Source organism: Ornithorhynchus anatinus, chromosome 9 (assembly GCF_004115215.2).
Source record: "Ornithorhynchus anatinus isolate Pmale09 chromosome 9, mOrnAna1.pri.v4, whole genome shotgun sequence".
In the NCBI taxonomy this organism is placed as follows: domain Eukaryota; kingdom Metazoa; phylum Chordata; class Mammalia; order Monotremata; family Ornithorhynchidae; genus Ornithorhynchus; species Ornithorhynchus anatinus.
Genome location: NC_041736.1, coordinates 16419104 through 16436225, shown reverse-complemented (window position 1 = coordinate 16436225; position 17122 = coordinate 16419104). Strand labels below are relative to the sequence as shown.

Here is a 17122-nt window from a genome sequence, read left to right as displayed (position 1 = left end):
ACAAAGACACACACAGATACACACCCCAAAAACCAACTTTCCCGATCCCAGCTTTGCCCGCGCCCCTGCACCCCACCCTCTGCACCCACGGTGCACGCATTCCCACCCCACTGCTTCCAGCCGGGGCCCTAACCCATCTACACCCAGACCATGGCCCTCCGCCAGTCCTGGCACCGATCCAAAGTGCTCCCGGATGGTAGGGGGTAATAAATACTATTCTATAAATACTATTGAATGAAAAAGACGGTAAAGTCCTCGGACGAAGCCTGGCTTCGGGAAACGCTTAGTCCCTGTGCCCTGCACCTCTAAGGCCGCGCTCGGGCCTCTCCCCTCCCCGCTCTGTTGCGCTCGGGCCACCAGGGGGCGCAAGAAGCAGCGCAGAGCCCAGGCCCGTCGGAGGGGAAGGTCTGGCTCCCCCTGGCGACGGGAACGGGAGGGCAATCTCATCCCCAGGCAGTTTTTCAATTCACTAGTATTTATTGAGCGCTTACTATGTGCCGAGCACTGTACTAAGCGCTTGGAATGTACCTTGGAATGTACAAATCGGTAACAGATAGATACAGTCCCTGCCCTTTGACGGGTTTACAGTCTAATCGGGGGAGACCGGGTTGTCATTTACAGGCGCTTAGTACAGTGTGTGCTATACAGTGGGCGCACAACAGAAACTATTATTACAAATGACAGACACCCAATCAACCGGTTTTCCGTCTCCACCGCTCTCCCACCCAGCCCGGGGAGGGCCGGGACTGGAAAAGACCGGCCCCGGCCTTTACACTTACCACAGATCTTGAGTCCCAGTTTCCTGGTGCATCCGTGAGCCACCCCGCACCAGGTGTCATACGCTAGAACAAAAGGCAGAGACAGAGAGAGAGAGATAGGGGTGTCACATACTGGCCGAGGAGCAGGGGTGAGGGGTCCCGGGAAACGACGGAGAATTGTTCTTCTCCCGGATCGGGGGTGGGACGTGATACTCAAAGTGTTCCCGCCACCCCTAGGCCCAGAGGCTTCCAGACAGGGTCTGCAGACAGACGCCCAGAAAAGACCGACTTGTTCCTCCTCCTCCCTCACCCAGGCCCTGGCTTTTACCCCACTGGGCTCGGGGAAGGTTTCGCCCCAGAAAAACACCCCGCGCCCCGACAATCGGGGCTGGTGGAGAGCTATGGAAGTGGAAGAGGGGGCGGCCGGGGGCAAGGGAAGCCTGCAGACCCTTTGTCTCAGGGCTTCGTCCCCTCTGGGGCGCCCCATCAGCCCAGCAGCAGAACAAAAAGGCATCTGGGACCTGAACGTCTCATAATTTCTTGGCAGGTCTCCAGCAAAGTGGCAGCTTAAAATAAACTAGCATGAAATGGGGTCGCGGAAGAGTTCAGGAATTAATTGGGTGAAAAATAGTATTTGACTAGATGATCGGGCTTGCATGACTACGCTCCTGCTGGACTGGGGGAGCCGGGAAGATATTTAGTGGTCCCTCCCGTTTCCCACTTTCCAACCTTCCCCTCATTAAACCTCCTCCAAACCGGGTTTCTCGGATCTCGCCGCAGGCAGCCATCTATCTACCTGCAAGGGGCACACGCCGGGATTGCTCAGTTTCTTTTGTACACGTACGTGCGCGCGTGTTGTATGTGTCTGTGTGCTTGCCTGCGCCCACTCTGGGCTCCACTTTCCGCCCCAAAACGGGAAGGACCTTGCATACCCTCAGATTGGAGCGACCCGGTTTTCGGCAGCCTCTTTCCCTCCTCTCCCTCTTCGATGACCGCTCGCACCGGCTCCTCCGCGGCCCCCCGAGGGTCAGCCGAGAACCGGGGTTCGGGCCAGGGAAGGGGGTGGACTGGGGGTGGAAGTGGGCAAGGCCTTTAACTCGAAGAGGACGACGACGAGCCCCAAAAGGGAAGAGGCCGAATCCCCACGAGGGAGGGACACAGGGACACGCGAGCCCAAGTGGCAAGAAGGCGGCCCTCTAAGGCTCTCTGCGGGCGTAGCCCCTTGTCTGGCCTCGGTCCTGGGGTCCCCCTAAGCCCAAATAGAGAGGGCCAGAGAGGGAGAATATAGATCAGGGCTCTGTGGATGTGGCGGGGCGACGGGGCGGGGCGTCGGTGGCCTTGAGGGGCGGCGAGCTCGGGCTGGGAGACGTGCGTGAATCGTGCGTGTGAGCCTCTCCCCCCTGGGACCATCGCGGACAAAGGAAAAAGATCTCGCCCGGGCCCAGGGGAAACGGGGAGATGCGCTCTGTGCCTATGTCCGTGTGTGTGAGGGAGACGGGACGTGTTTGGCAGGGACCCCTTCTCTGTCCCTCCGGAAAAAACGAACCAACCCCTGCCCCGCGGCCTGCCCGCCCCCCTCGGCTTCTTGGTGTCCTTCTTCTCCCAGTGAGCAGAAGCTCAGTTCACCCACAGACTCCACTACTCAGGGGTGGGGAGTGGAGTAAGGATGGAGAACAGAGAGAGGGAGACAAAAAGATTGTGTGGGGAGGGGGTAGGGAGGAGGGAAGGTATGTGTTTTGGGGGGGGTAGGGAAGAGGGAAGGTATGTGTGTTTTGGGGGTAGAGAGGAAAGAAGATATGTATGTGTTGTGGGGGTAAAGAGGAGGCAAGGTGTGTGTGTTTTGGGGGTAGAGAGGAAGGAAGATGTGTGTGTGTTTTGGGGGTAGAGAGGTGGGAAGGTGTGTGCATTTTGGGGGTAGAGAGGAGGGAAGGTGTGTGTGTTTTGGGGGTAGAGAGGAGGGAAGGTGTGTGTGTTGGGGGTAGAGATGAAGGAAGATGTGTGTGTGTTTTGGGGATAAAGAGGAGGGAAGGTGTATGTGTTTTAGGGGTAGAAAAGGGAAGGTGTGTATGTTTTGGGAGTAGAGAGGAAGGAAGATGTGTGTCTGTGTTTTGGGGGTAGAGAGGAGGGAAGGTGTGTGTGTTTTGGGGGTGGAGAGGAGGGAAGGTGGGTGTGTTTTGGGGGTAGAGAGGAAGGAAGATGTGTGTGTGATTTGGGGGTAAAGAGGAGGGAAGGTGTGTCGTGATTTGGGGGTAAAGAGGAGGGAAGGTGTGTCTGGGGTGGGGGTAGGGGGTCCTGTGGAAGAAACAGCCGAAGGAAAATGATAAAGATGGAAACAAATAAAGGCTCCGAGCTGGCAGACAAAAGGCAGTCGATCCCCTCCTGCATTCCTGCGCCCCCCGCCCCCTCCCACCACCAGGCCCCCCGATCCTCCCGGAGCGCTGGAGCGGGGAGATGGATGCGCCCGGCCCACTCGCAGCCCCGGCGGCGGCCGCCTCCCAGACAGACCCTCTTTTGTTGTGCGGGTAATTAAACCCCAGACCCGCGGGCTGGGAGCTGGGGGCTGCGGGCCGGCCACGGACGGTGGCCAGAGACGGTGGCCAGGGAAGGCACCCAGCCCCGAGCCCGCTGAGTCCTTTGGTTACACTGTTGGGTGGCCTGTTTACTTCAGAAACGAAATCCCCTCTCTCTCCACCCAAACCCCAAACCTGCCCCCATCCCCATTGCCACAGGAACCAGAAGGACTGGAAATCAATCCGGGAATCAATCCCATATAAAACTGGACCTGGCGGGTGGGGAAGGAAATAATTTGCTTTTCCAAGGAGTCCCCTCCCCCTTCCTCGTCTCTTTGTTTTCTTTTCCATTTTTTCTCCTTCCTTATGCCCCTCTCCATCCCTCCTGCCAGTATCCTTCCTCCCTATGCCCCCTCCCCGCCATCCCCTCAAAATTTTTCCTTTGGCTTTCGGGGATTATTCAAACCAGGCACTCGGTGGGTCTAATTACATGAATGGTCGAGCCAAAAGCCGGTTTCATCCGCCACCCGCGTCCCCTGCTTTCCCCCCTCACCCTTCAATAGCTCGACGCCAATTCGGAGCAATTAGGGACACGGGGTGTTTTGAAAAGCTGCAATTAGCCACCAAATTTCTGCTGATTATAGACTTCCGAGCGCAGCCCGGGAGGTGTAGGGGGGGACGGGGGACGGGAGGGGGTTGATCTTTGCGAAACGAATGCGAGAGACTGAAATACACTCCGACCCCTCTGAGTCTCTCCCTCCCCACCGGCAAAAGGAAAAAAACCAAAGCAAAATAAAACAAGGGGAAAAAAACCCACCTCCCTCTCAATTCAAACCCTCTACCGCCTGACCTCGCCGTTCCCCAAACCAGGTGCCCGGGTCACTTGGCCCCGGGTCTACAGGTCCCCCCCGCCCCAGGTTGCCACCGATTCCCTGTCTTTCCGTGCCTCCCCCCAAGCCCCCTCCTCTCCTTTTCCGCAGACATCCCCACCCCCGACCGACTTGGACCTACTTGTGGGGCGCAGGTTGGTGGGGTTGGGGTCCTGCCCCGCGTTGGAGGAGGAGGACGACGAGGAAGGTGCCGAAGATGCCATCGGATCAGACGTTTAGGGAGGCCGGGAGCTCCTCTGTCCCAGGGCTGGCGAGGAGCGAGCCAAAAAAAAAACAAAAACAAAAAGCAACAAAGTCCAACCAGCTGCAAGGAGAGGAGAGACCGCTTTAGTGGGTCTGGGGGTCCCCAGGACGGGACCCGGGTGGGGATTGGTTGGGGGGATTGGTTTGTACTCTCGGGGCGCCGTGGGTGTGGGGAAAAATAGGAAACAGGCCGGAGCTCAGTCTCCCACCCGAGCCGCGTGTCAGGGGACGAGGAGCCGAAGAGGAGGGGGCGTCCAGCAGGACCTTTGGTCTCCCAGTGGCTGTTTCCCCCCCGCCCCCCGGGGTGGGGGAGGGACGTCTGACTCTGCGGCTGTTGTGTCTGCTAATTTAGGCCCGGAGACGAAAGCAACGAGTCTGCACGTTGCAGCAGAGGCAGGTGTCTGGCAGCGCCGTCGGCGACCGGCCCCGTCTCCATCGGACGGCAAACACACAGCCCGCTCCCCGAGGGCGGGCGGCCCCCCCGACTCCTTCGTGTCTTCCTCTTGCCTCGTTGCCCGAAATTCGGGCTCAGGGGGTGCCCGTGGCTCGGCACTCACTCGCCTGCTCGCCCTTGCGGGAGTCGGGACGGTCCCGCGGCCCGGGCGCACGAGGGGACGCGGGGCAGGGCGACGCCCCGGCTCCGACCGAGGAAATGGGCACAGCCAGCCCGCCCCGGCCCCCTTTCCCTTCCTTCTTCTCCTCCTCGTCCTCCCGAAATTCCCATACAACTCCCACGGGCTCCGTCAGAGGGGCCGGCCGGTCCTGGCGCGGCCGAGGCCGCTGGCGAAGTAACAGGTTACCGGCTAGGAGAGCCGGGGAAGGGAGGGGCCACCCGGGTCCTCCCGGTGCCCTCCCGGTGCCCTCCCGGTGCCAGGGCCGGACACTTACCGCTGAGGGGCGGTGGGCTCTGGGGGTGGGGGGCAGGACAGCGGCCGGAGGCGGGGACCCCGTCTCTTTGGAGGTTCGGTGGAACAAGGGCGGTTATAAAGTCCGTCTGCCTACCGAAAATGCACCTGGTGGCGACCCTCTTCTGGGACCCCCGGGACCCCCCGGGCTGGGCGCTGGACTCTCCGGATGCCCTCCGCAGGCGTGAAGCCCGCACCCCCTCGCCGTCGCCCGTCCACCTGGGTCGGGTCCGGTCCGGTCCGGTCCGCAAGGGTGAAGGTCCGGAGAGAGGCAGGCGCAGGGGAGCGAGCGATTCAGCCTCGCTTTTGGCGGGAGGGGGCTGGGGGGAGATCACGAGGCTGCCGTTTGCTCCTTTCCTTTGGGCTGAATGGACGGTGTGACTTATTCGCAGGTGCCCGGGTGGCCTCCGGGGCTTTATAGCGCGATTAGGAATCCAGAGCACGGAGATGCACCCAGAAAAAAAAAAATGACCCTATGAGTAATCCGGTGCGCACACAACACGCTCCGCTTTCAGAAGCAGGCAGGGGTTTGGGGGGGGGGGGAGGCGGAGAGATATGAGAAACGCTGGCACTCAACCACCGTCACAGCTCGTCTCCCCGCCACGAAATCTGCTCCCAGAGCTCACGCCACTGAGCGGGGGCGCTGATTTTCCATTTCATTTTTATTTCAAATAAAACGGGGAAAAGCTGCTCTCTCTGTCTCTGTCTCCCACGTTCGCTGGAGCGAAACAGTCTGTTGGTTCCGCGACATGAAACGACGCTTTTACGCCGGATTGATGGGGAGTGTGTGGTTGCATGTGCTGAAGGGAGGAACATTTAAAAGCGAAGATGTGTAAGGATGAATTGCCCTCGGCCTTCTTCCCCTCTTTTCCTACTCCCACATACAGGGATTCTTTCCTTATTCCACACGAACGGGGTCGGTGATCATTACAGTCCATGTACACAAATACTCAAGCGCACGCACAAACTAATAGGGTGTGTGCATGTATGTGTTGGGGAGGAGGAAGTGCGTATATGATGATGATGGTATTTGTTAAGCGCTTACTATGTGCAAAGCACCGTTCTAAGCCCTGGGGGGGATACAAGGTGATCAGGTTGTCCCACGTGGGGCTCAGAGCCTTAATCTCCATTTGACCGATGAGAGAACGGAGGCCCAGAGAAGTCACCCAGCTGACAAGTGGATTAGAACCCATGACCTCTGACTCCCAACCCCGGGCTCTTTCCACTGAGCCACGCTGCTTCTCTCGAACGGGGTACCAAACTCCGGTCCCCTTGCCGGTCAAGGGCGCATTTCCCTGCCCACTCGACCCTAAATCCATCAAGAAACCGCCAACAATCGGATCGGAACAAAAAGGCGCTAAACGAAGAGAGATCCCTCCTGGTTTCACCATGGGGTGAGATCCATGTTGAGACTCCCGGGTCTTCCAGAGGCCCGACGGCACTTAGTGGTCCCTTGCCCACCCGCCCTCCGGCTCCTGTGTCTCCTCAGGCGTCAAACACTGCCAATATTGCCCGGATTGCGATACACGGGAGCCGCGGCTTCGCCTTCCTCCCGGGCCCGACCCCACCAGGCCCGCCGGGAGCGCAACGTTCAGCAGAGGGCGCCAGAGGCCGAGGCACCGCCGCGCCGCCCGCCTTTCTCCTTGGCCGGGGGTCGGAGCCGACACCTGACTCGCCGCTCGGTTTTTCCCGGCGTGTTGGCTTTCGCGGGGGTGGAGGGGGTGCGTTCCGTTTCGCGAGGGGCAAGTCAAGGCCAGGGCAACTTTGTCGTGGTGGTGTTTTGGTGCCATCGAACAATCCCTTCCCGCCGTTTACCCGTTTCGTTATTGTTCCATCTCCTTAGGGCTGGGCGTTGGAGCGCGCTCCCTGCCGCCGGGGACGGAAAATTGACTTTCCCGAACTAGGCGTTGCGGTGGAAGGAGGTCCAGGGGATTCCTGAACAATGACACCGTCTAAATGTTCTTTTTTTTTCGGAATTTAGAGTGAAAGGAAAAGGGGGGGGGGGGGGGGGAAACACCACCAGAAACCTCTCCATCGAAAATTACCTAATCGAAAAAGCAACCTCCCCGCTGGAAAAGACGTTTGGACAAGCGAGGGTCTTGAATTACAGTCCCACATAAATGCTCCCTCTCCTCCCCTTTCTCTCCCCCACACAGATACCCACGGACACCCTGTCGGGCACATGGTCCTTTAGGCACAAACACGTAGGCAGAGACGTAGCACAGACAGTCACGGGGAGCTGGACCTAAGCAAGCGCACAGACACACAAGAATACATAAACACACAAATACTCACACAGAGACCCGTCATAGGTCGATACCAAAACACAACCGTGCACAGACAGGCTCAGGGGCCCAGACAGATCTAAAGCTCCTTGTCACCACTATTCCCTCGCCTGGCTTTCCGGGCAACGTACTGCTCTGGGCCGGAGCTCGCCGGGCGTTGGAGAGACAACGGAAAACAGCGCACAAAAGGCTGGAGCTCCCGTTCTTTTGCATTCTCCGTTTTCACGGGCGGGAGAGCTCCGGGTGAGCTGATTCCCCTGTCCTCAGCCATCCTCCCCTAAGTGGGATGGCCGCACCAATCGGGAAGCCCACGGGTCCATTAAATCATTAGAACCACGCTCGGTCCAGGAGCCCGGGTGGAGGGTGGAAAGCCCGTTATGCCGCGTCCACACGCAGCTGCCAATCTCTTCAGGTGTGAAACGCACTCTCTGCTCCCTCGCTGACACCCGAGGCCCGGGCTCCATCTACTTCCACTGTGCTCTTCATCACAGGCGCTACGATCCCCCTCCCTCCTAAACCCCCGTCTCAAAAGGTGCGTTCTTCTCCCCTCCCCCGCATTTCTGTGGAAGACACATCCAATGCAATAATGGAGCGCACCGGAGGTGAAACCCAAACCCCCAAAGCGCTCGACAGCGAGGTGAAGAACATTGGAGCCTCTCCTTGATGCCGGAGAACACAAAGGACACAAACGGTCTCTTGGTTGAGTTCCCTGGGAAGTGAGGAGGGGGCTTGGGCTCTGAAAAGTTCTTTCTGTAAGAGTGCAGATGGGGCTCGGGGACATCTTGGCTTTTTAACCGGCCTCTCTTTCCTCGGCTGCCCCTGCCAGAGGCGCCGGGCCCTGACCTTACGTTTCCTATGGAGAGCCTCAGTGCAGCAGTGTCTGGAAGGCGGGTTTGGGGGCTGACTTCGCTTTGCCCCCGTCTGTCCACCCCGGCCCAGATGAGGGGCAGGGCAAGGAGGAGGGGGCGGACTCATTCAGCACTAGGGGTAGCTGCAGCCTCCCTCGCTCCCCCCCCACCCCACTCTGCTCAGCCCCCAATCATTATTATTAATCGTATTTATTGAGCGCTTACAGTGTGCAAAGCACTGTACTAAACCCTTGGGATAGTACAGGATAATGGAGACCCTCTGCTCGCTGCCACCCCTCCAAGACCTCGGTTTTCAGCCATCGGTGTTTCCTTTCCTTCCCCTTGTTTCGCTCCATACCGGAGGCTGTCCGTTTGACACACACACACACACACACACACGTGTGTGTGTGTGTCTGTGTGGTGTGTGTGTCTATATAGAGGGTTCTGCCCAGAACAGCACCAATCTATGTTTCTTTCTTTGTATAAATTCTTTCTCCCCACTCTCTTACACCTCTCCCCCCCCCCCCACTGCTTTCCTTCGTTACGATTTTAATTTTGGGGGTCGCGGTGGACGGATTAAGCGATTCGCCTCCAGGGAGAGGTGGTGATCAGAGAGGAGACTGGAAGGGAGGGGGTTTGTCCGCTGATGATCGTCCCTGGGGTCCGTCCGGGCGTCTCTATTTTTGGAGAAGCGGAGACTAAACGCCCCACCGCCGCCGACCGCCCCGCCGACGAAGCCCGCGCCGGGGCCGGGGGGGCCGGAGGGTCCGGAAGGTCCGGTCGGGTGGACTTTTTTGTCCGTCCTCCCGCCGTCCTTGCCCTACGAGAACCTCATCCCGGGGTCTGGGCTGAGTCCTCGCCCTCCGGCGGGGCCCGCGGGGGCGGGCGGGGGGCGGCGGCCTGGCAGACTTTGCAATTCAGACCGCCTCAAGGTGAGTGGATGAGAAACGTCAAACTCGCGTTTTGACGCATTTAGCGTTTGGAGCCTCCGGGCCAGGCCATCGAAAACCCCCGGGGCCGTTTCAGTTCAGCCGGTGCTTAAAGATCTATTTTAAGACGCTAAATTATGGGGAAGAAAATGACAGCCCTCACCACTTAGACGCCCACCGCCGGGACCGGGCGGATTCGTGCGGAAACCCGGGACTTTACAAACACCGGGCCACTGACACGACGCCGGTCTGCACTTGCTGCCCGGACCCGAGCTGCCTTCAAAGCCCCCCGAAACCCACCGAGGCCGACCCGATCCGTCCAGGGCGGGACCCGTGGGACAGGCTCAGTCCTGCTCCCGAGAGGAGATCCCTCCCTTCCCCCCCAACCCACCTCCGGACACGAGAGATTCCAGGGAGACACAACCCTTCCCTCCAAAAGCTGAGCCCCGAGCGCCCCACGGCGATTCAGAAGCAGCCCTCTCCCCGTGCTGCCCTCCACTGAGGGCCCGGCGGAGGACAATACTCTTATACTTTCAACAACAAAAAAAAAACCGTTCGAGAAGGACAGAAACGATTTAGGGGTTTTGTGCAAATCGCCGGTTAACCCACCAAACGCTTGACAGCCAAAACACTGGCAAGGAAGCGGGCCACCAGGTGGCGGTAGGCTTCAACTTCTGAGAAGGAACAACAACAATAACAACAACAACCCCAAAGCCCCCAAACTCTCAGTCGCTCCCCGCGCCGGGAGAACCCAGATCTTTCTAGTCCACCTCCATCATGCCCCTGCCATATTTCCAGGGGCGGCTTCCCTTTGTCACCCAATGCGATGGCCTCTCTGCCCGCAGCTGGTCGAGGCGCTTGGGAACGTTTGCCCTTGGTTGGCGAGGGGCATGCCCCCAAGGCATCTCATACAAATTGAACCCACCCTGTCAACCTAAAACAGAAATACAGCTTACTGCGCTCGCTCGAAAACAGAAGCTAAAGACGTTGTAAAAATCCCAACCCTTCTATAATTCTGCTCCCCTTAGAAAGGGAGAAATTTCGGAGCGACTGAATAACCAAATTTATTATCGGGGGATGATTAAAATTCCCAAGTTTTTCTCTACCTTTTTAACCATCTAGGTTTGCTGCTGTATTTTTTCTTCTTTTCGAATTGGGGTTTTAAAGCTGTAGGATCTCACAGGATTTAAATTTTGATCCTACCCCCTTTCTCTTGCCCTTCCCACCTCCACTCTGTTTTAGGTCTCTGGCTCTTCTTCGGTGGGTTTGAAAAGGAGCCTGCAGGGTATGAATCAGTAAGGAAAGAGGGTCCAGCTGGGCAAAGTCAACACTTCTGTTATAACCTTAGTTACCCCCTATTGCCCTCTACTCCCATGGCAGCTGAAAGTTAGGGTAGCCACTGATAGCCCTCCCAGATACCACACGTCCTAATTAATGTACATGTTTTATGTTATGCTGGGCCTACTGCAGGGTAATGCAGTGTCACAGAAACAATTTGCAGAAGTCTTCCTGATTCCTCACGAACCTAGAGGGTTTCTCGGTTAGCTGGGGGAGGAGGGAGAAGGAAAGATTGTTCTGGGACCTCCAATTTACTCCAGAACATTTGTACTCCCCAGTCAACTACCTCTAAACACGGGTGCCACAGCAGAGGGAGGCTGGACACTTAAAAATACTATGTATAGGAGTATAGGAATGTCAGGGCACATAACCAAACAGGGGCAGATAGGCTAAAAATATGACTTTATACTGATAAAGCCAGATAAATGACCACTCTACTGAGGATACAGGGGCTTTCTCCCCCTCTTCCCAAATATTCCTTAAAGTTCAGTATATTCCTATTAAGATTGAGATTTACTCTTTCGCTCATAGGATATGCACTTTGGGAGTATTTGATAAATTATGTACTTACTGATTGACTTTGCACAAAGCCCCTTTCTGAGTGCTTTCCAAGTCTCTCCCATAAAAGAGTTTCTCTTGGGAATTTTAAAGGTATGGAAAATGGCACCTTGTTCCTCTTCCCATCCTCCCATCCTGCTGCATTTCTCTGCTCCTTCTCCTTAGGCCCTTAAGAAAAAAAAAAAAACAACCCTTGAGGTATTTGAAAACCTGTCAGATTTCAGCCTAGTGTTTTTTCAAGGTGTCTGGAAGTAATTATTGAGCTTGGAAAGGTGAATGAATTCCCTACCGTATCCATTCTCTGATAAGACTAGCCCACAGATAGCATATATTCACTTCTCTCAAATCAGGGACACAGATTCTGAACTGTAATGATTGGAAAATTGCCAAATCAAAGAAATGTCCTTTTTTAAAAAAAGTCTTTTTGAATAAAAGAACTAGATAGAAGTTTACTAGAGTTAGGTGATTATTATTATGGGCCCTGAAATCCTTGCAGACCTTGCAATGAGGGATAATCTTTTTCCACAAATCTTTTCTTATTAAATCATCAGTCACCCAGAAACTGGATATGATAACATATCTCCTGTAAAGCCGATTAAATAGCATTGCAGTTTTGTGGATTTTCATTTTCTAACGGGACCACTCGTCCTGCTACCCTTGCACTCTTGATGCAGGTTATTATAGCACAATTCAATGGTGCACTACACTGTTGCATAAGGATCACATTCCTCTTCCCCACCTCTTTGACAACTGAAGATGCCTATTTCTGGCCCCTCACTACACTGAGAAGATACCAGAACAGAGATTCTGAGTTTACTTATTACATATCATCAAAGAGCACATACCTAAGGTAGCCTAATTCACCCAAGCACTTTAGTTCAAACCCATTTATATCAATATGCTTCTTAAGTTTGTGTAGACTTCACATAATCAGTGGTATTTATTGAGCACTTACTAAATGCAAAGCACTGTACTAAGCACTTGGGAGAGTACAACAGAATTAGCCAACACATTTCCTCCCCATTATTAGCTTACTGTCTGCACTAAAATCTGATTAAAGTCAAATCTGTTTATTTGGAGTGGAAATCAATGAAGTATCTTAAAATATAAGATAATAGGTTATAGGTTAGGATAAGGGACAGGAATCTTTTGATAAAATAACTAGGATGGCAACCTCGAGGCCAGATCTATTAGAGTTGTTCAGTTGTAAGTGACTGCAGTATTTCAGCCTAGCTAAGTAATCTGTAGTTTGGGTCTGGAAGGGGCTAGCAAATGTGACTGAATGTTGAAAAGTTAGCAGGCCGCACCTGAAGTCACATTCACCTGATACATAGTCCTCCAGCATGCAGGACAAGCACGGGTAGACTAGCAAGAGCCCCTAGGAAAACACTGAGTGTGTTCACTGGCTTTGTCCCTCCTCCCCTCCTGCTCAAGCCTCTTTTCTGGGGCTTCTCCCTGGATTTGTGTTCAGGTGTTGGGCACCTCTTTGAGGGTTCAATGACCAAGGAAGCATGCCCTGCGTGAGTGTACAGAATCTGAAGAAAGGGATGAATAATAATTAGCATCACTACCTTCATCATCAATCTCAAACATAGCCGCAAAACTGTTATATTTTCCTTAGGACAAAAAGTTTTATTATGGCCATCTGAGGCCATAGTGAACAAGAAGCCATCTGAGGCCATAGTGAACAGAGAAGCCATCTGAGGCCAAGTCCAATAGTAGTCATAGGAAATTCATGTTAAAAGAAAATATGGTGGATAGTGGCAGTCTTTGCAGGACTACTACACAGAAATGCCTAGAACCAGTACATTCTCCTTGGTAGATAGGGCCTGGAAAATATGCAAGTCTATGTGATGTGGAACTGTGGCACAAAAGGACAGAAGGAGTAGAAAGTTTTGCTTCAGTAACTGCCTTCTTTCTGGAATCTACACTTTCCAGAATTCCTAAGAAATACAGTTTCTAGAATCCTTGGGGAATTTGTGCCACCATGGAGGGGCTCAATCAGTTAATGATTCAGGAAGAGCTTTAAAACTATAACTTCCTTCTTTCCTTCCTGCAGCTTTCAACTAAAGATGGCCTGGTTCCAGGTTACACAAAGTACATTTAAGGTCGTGCAGATGCACAAATGACCTAAGCTACAAAAGCCCTTGACTGTCTAAAGCCAGCATTGGAAAGAGAAGGAAACCTAGGGCTCTCATCTCAACTCCACTCTGCCAATACCAGGGAGGGAAAAACATTAGGGCTCTGGTGAGGACCTTAATGCCAACAATACCACTAGCAGGAACACAGTTGGGTGGAAGGCAAGTTACAGATAAACTCCCCTTTGAGGTCCTCAGCTTCCTGTTAGCCCCCTCCCACCTCTGGCTTCCATGACTGCAAGCACTCTTCCCTCAGGATTCTGACCTGGCCTTTCATTCAATCATTCAATTTATTTATTGAGCACTTACTGTCTACAAAATACTGTACTAAGCGCTTGGGAGAGTACAATATAACAATAAACAAGACACCTTCCCAGCTGCTCACAAAGAGCTCCCCTCTGAGAGCTTCAATTTGTTTGAAAGGATGTACTTACTTTCAGCTGAAAGCCATGGCTACGTTTTAGTTATCCTCTAAAATAAAGGGCAGGAATGCCTCCTCTCTCCATAAACATGCACACCATTCTCAAGTTCTGAGCAGCTCATAAGTTAACTCACTTTTAAGTGCTAGCTATCCAGTCATCAACATGAGAAGGAAGTGCCAGTCTGGTTTAGCTCCTCATCTGGAAAGGAAGAGGCAATAGTGAACAGAGAAGCCCTCTCCACTGGAGGGGAGAGGCTGTCCCATCTGAGCCCCAAATGCTGAAGAGTTGTACTGATTAGAATAGCGATAGCATAGAATTGCTCTTCAGTTTCAAGGCAATAGTGCTGTCTCTAAGATTGTATCCGTGGGTGTGAGTGCACACTGGGCCCATCAAAGTACGGACATGCACTTTTCTGACTCCCTGACATTTGTGAGCACTGCCCAGACACTACTAACTGCAGAAACGTATGTCCTGCTGCCAGCGGGACATTGGTAGGGAAAAAGTGTGCAGTCTCTGGTCACAAAACAAAATCTCTCTGAGACCTCAATGGCAGCAGACAGTACACTCATTCATTTTGTAAGCCATCTTGGAGTATGATACTAATTTTGGTTTGCTTAATAAAGGTGGGAGAGTCTTTTCCTCTTTTTTTAAAAGACCAGGGAAATGGCAAAAGCAAGAAACGAGCAGTAAAAACAACAAAGTAGTAAAATTAATCCCCAGAGAAGAACACAAGCGGATTGTGTTCATTTTGTCACTTATGCAACATGTTCTATTCAGGGTATTTGTTCCTGCTGTTTTGTGGGGTTTTTTTTTTTTTCAAATTTGGTTTCCTAGATGCCCAGTTATAGAGGTAGGGATGCACTGTGGGGGAGTGGAAATCTATGACTTTCCTTCTGTCATGTGTGTATCAACAGAGTGACAGGAGGAATAGGTGTGCGGTAACTCACCTCCATCCTCCAGAGGAATATGGCAACCTCACCTTTGTCAATGCTCAAAAATCAAGGCTCCAAACCAACAGAAATTAATTGAGGGGCAATCACAATGTTTGTTCTTCCAGAATTTCCAGAGTTACCTTTACAAATAAAAATGAAGTGATGATTTTTTTCCATGGTCAAAATTTGGTTGAATTGATTAATTGGCTTCAATTGACCACCATCCCATATATGCCCATATTTTTTTGCACATTAGCATCAGAAATCAACCTAAAAACTAAGAACAGCGCATGAGTATTTTTGGATTTCGATGTTTGTCATTTCTCAAATTGTACATCATGCATATCTTGACAGAAATGTTTTTGAAGGCACTTCAGTATATTGTAACTCATATTGAGTAAAAATTAAAAAGGCCTACTAAATCAGATCTTCAAATTCATAAATATCTTTAAAAAGTACACAACTTCCCTCAAAAGTTTGATGTAGCTTCAGCATGACAAAATTAGAATGTAGCAGAAATGAATAAAGACATTAGTCCAAAGAAAAGAGCAGAGTAATCTTTTTAGTTGACAAGAACTGCAAAGCTTGTTAATGTTCAAACATTTGTTTCAATTAATTTTAACTCAAGAGATAGTCTATGAAACTTCGACAAATACAAATTAAATCTGAAAAACAAATATATATTTGATGACAAAAAAGCTTGAACATATTTTGATAACTAATATTTCTAAGGTGGTTGTATCGAGAGGAGTAAAAAAAAGATCACCAGGCCAGAAATAGGAGTGGGAAATTTATTACATTTCTTCTTTAGAATAATCACAACTGTCTTCACTTTCATTATTATCACTCTCGTCGCTGCTTTCCTCCTTACTATCATCACTATCTTCATCGCTGTCTTCATAATCTTCATCACCAAGACCTTGAGCACTATCTGTCACAGAAATAAAATTTTTAAAAGTCCTTGAAATGAAATTATTAAATATGCTTTTCTCAGAGTCAAATTTTGAACTTCTGAATGGCAAAGAATAAGGGGAAATAATAAGGAGAAACTGAATTTGGGCTAATTCGGTTCAAAGGTTCAAAAAGGTTCAGCTATTCATTCAAACACGTGAATGGAGCATATGGAATCAAGATGGAGGGTCTCTCTATGTAGGCTCTGCCCTAGAAATAAATTAGACCCTTCTGGAATCTGCATTAACTTTTTCGGGCTACAAGTAGTACCACTTAGTAAATTATTACTTCAGTATGCTAAATATTACTTGAGAGCCCTGTTTTGTGAAGCACCATTTACTAAATGGTTCTCTGTTGGCCCAAAGGCCTAAATGTAGCTTTCCAAAGCACCTAACATTCCCCGGGAGTAGTTTATGCATTGGGAGAAACTAATGCAATATTTAAGAAATGCCAAAAGGCAACAAAAACAACCAATAAATAAAACTTCCACCCTCTACGGCTAGCTCTAATGAAAAGCAAGACAGATAAATGACTGAGAAGTAAAAGGAGAAGAAGCCAGGGACTGAATACTCTACAAATGGAATAATTAGTCTCTGGTTAACTGAGTTTCCTGTAACAGTGAATTCACAGATCTGAGGTTGTGTTTCCAAGACACTGGAAGCACCAACTGAAAAAAATGTGACATAGTTGTTCAAGGCTGGGAGGCACACCAACTTCATGTGCCTTAATGAGGCAAGGAGTAGTTCTTTTTCTGCAAAGGTTACAGACTCTGTGGGAACAGAAGAGATATTCAAAAACAGCATTAGGTGCTCTAGTAGCAGCAGGCCAAAAGACAGTGTTTCAGTATGCACCATGTAGGAAGAACTGTGGGCACCCAGGAATATTCAATCACAATCACACCCGCTGATAATGGCATTGTCAAGAGCAGCACCCATTGACACGGAGAGAAGTTAAATACACAGTCATATACACAGAGATGGTGAAGTGCTTAAAATACTAAATGGAACAACCTTTATATGCATCATGATCAATCTGTAAATTTTGAACATGACCTAGTATTTACCGTTATAAATTTTTAGTGCTGTATCTTTTATAAACCCAATTTCTCCATCAATTATGATTTTTGTCTTGGTTATTTCTGTCAATCACACTTCCTTCATTAAATCATAAATATTTCAAGGCAGGGACCAAGTCATGTTTTCTCCCTGTGTATTTCTTCACTGCATTGAAGTTCAGATTGCTGCACACAGTAGGCAAATAGATGAATGAATGCTAAACTTTTTGGAGGTTCCTGAGGGCACTATTATCCATTTTGCAAGTCAATCTGGCTCAAATATACTAGCCTATACAAATATTGTAATCCATTTTGCATATGCTCTCTGGTCTCTACTAAAGGAAAGAGTTGATAAAATGAC

General features: G+C 51.4%; 2 protein-coding genes across 4 annotated transcripts in view; both read right to left on the bottom strand.

Moving 5' to 3' along the window:
* Positions 1–5801, bottom strand: part of GAD1 (glutamate decarboxylase 1) — a 36374-nt gene extending 30573 nt beyond the window's left edge. Inside the window, exons 1-3 of one of the 3 annotated variants that reach the window (XM_029071998.2) lie at positions 5290–5801; positions 4280–4405; positions 780–842 (exon numbers count right to left, since the gene is read on the bottom strand). In XM_029071998.2, the coding sequence (XP_028927831.1) occupies positions 780–842; positions 4280–4361 (145 nt within the window). In that variant the 5' untranslated portion in view covers positions 4362–4405; positions 5290–5801. Of the gene's footprint in view, positions 1–779; positions 843–4279; positions 4636–5289 lie in introns of those variants that run through there. The other 2 variants (XM_029071999.2, XM_029072000.2) reach the window with 2 other exon arrangements.
* A 9732-nt stretch (positions 5802–15533) lies between these two features.
* Positions 15534–17122, bottom strand: part of ERICH2 (glutamate rich 2) — a 28689-nt gene continuing 27100 nt past the window's right edge. The window contains exon 9 of the mRNA XM_039913151.1: positions 15534–15687. Coding sequence (XP_039769085.1) covers positions 15551–15687 — 137 coding nt within the window. The 3' untranslated portion in view covers positions 15534–15550. The remainder of the gene's footprint in view (positions 15688–17122) is intronic.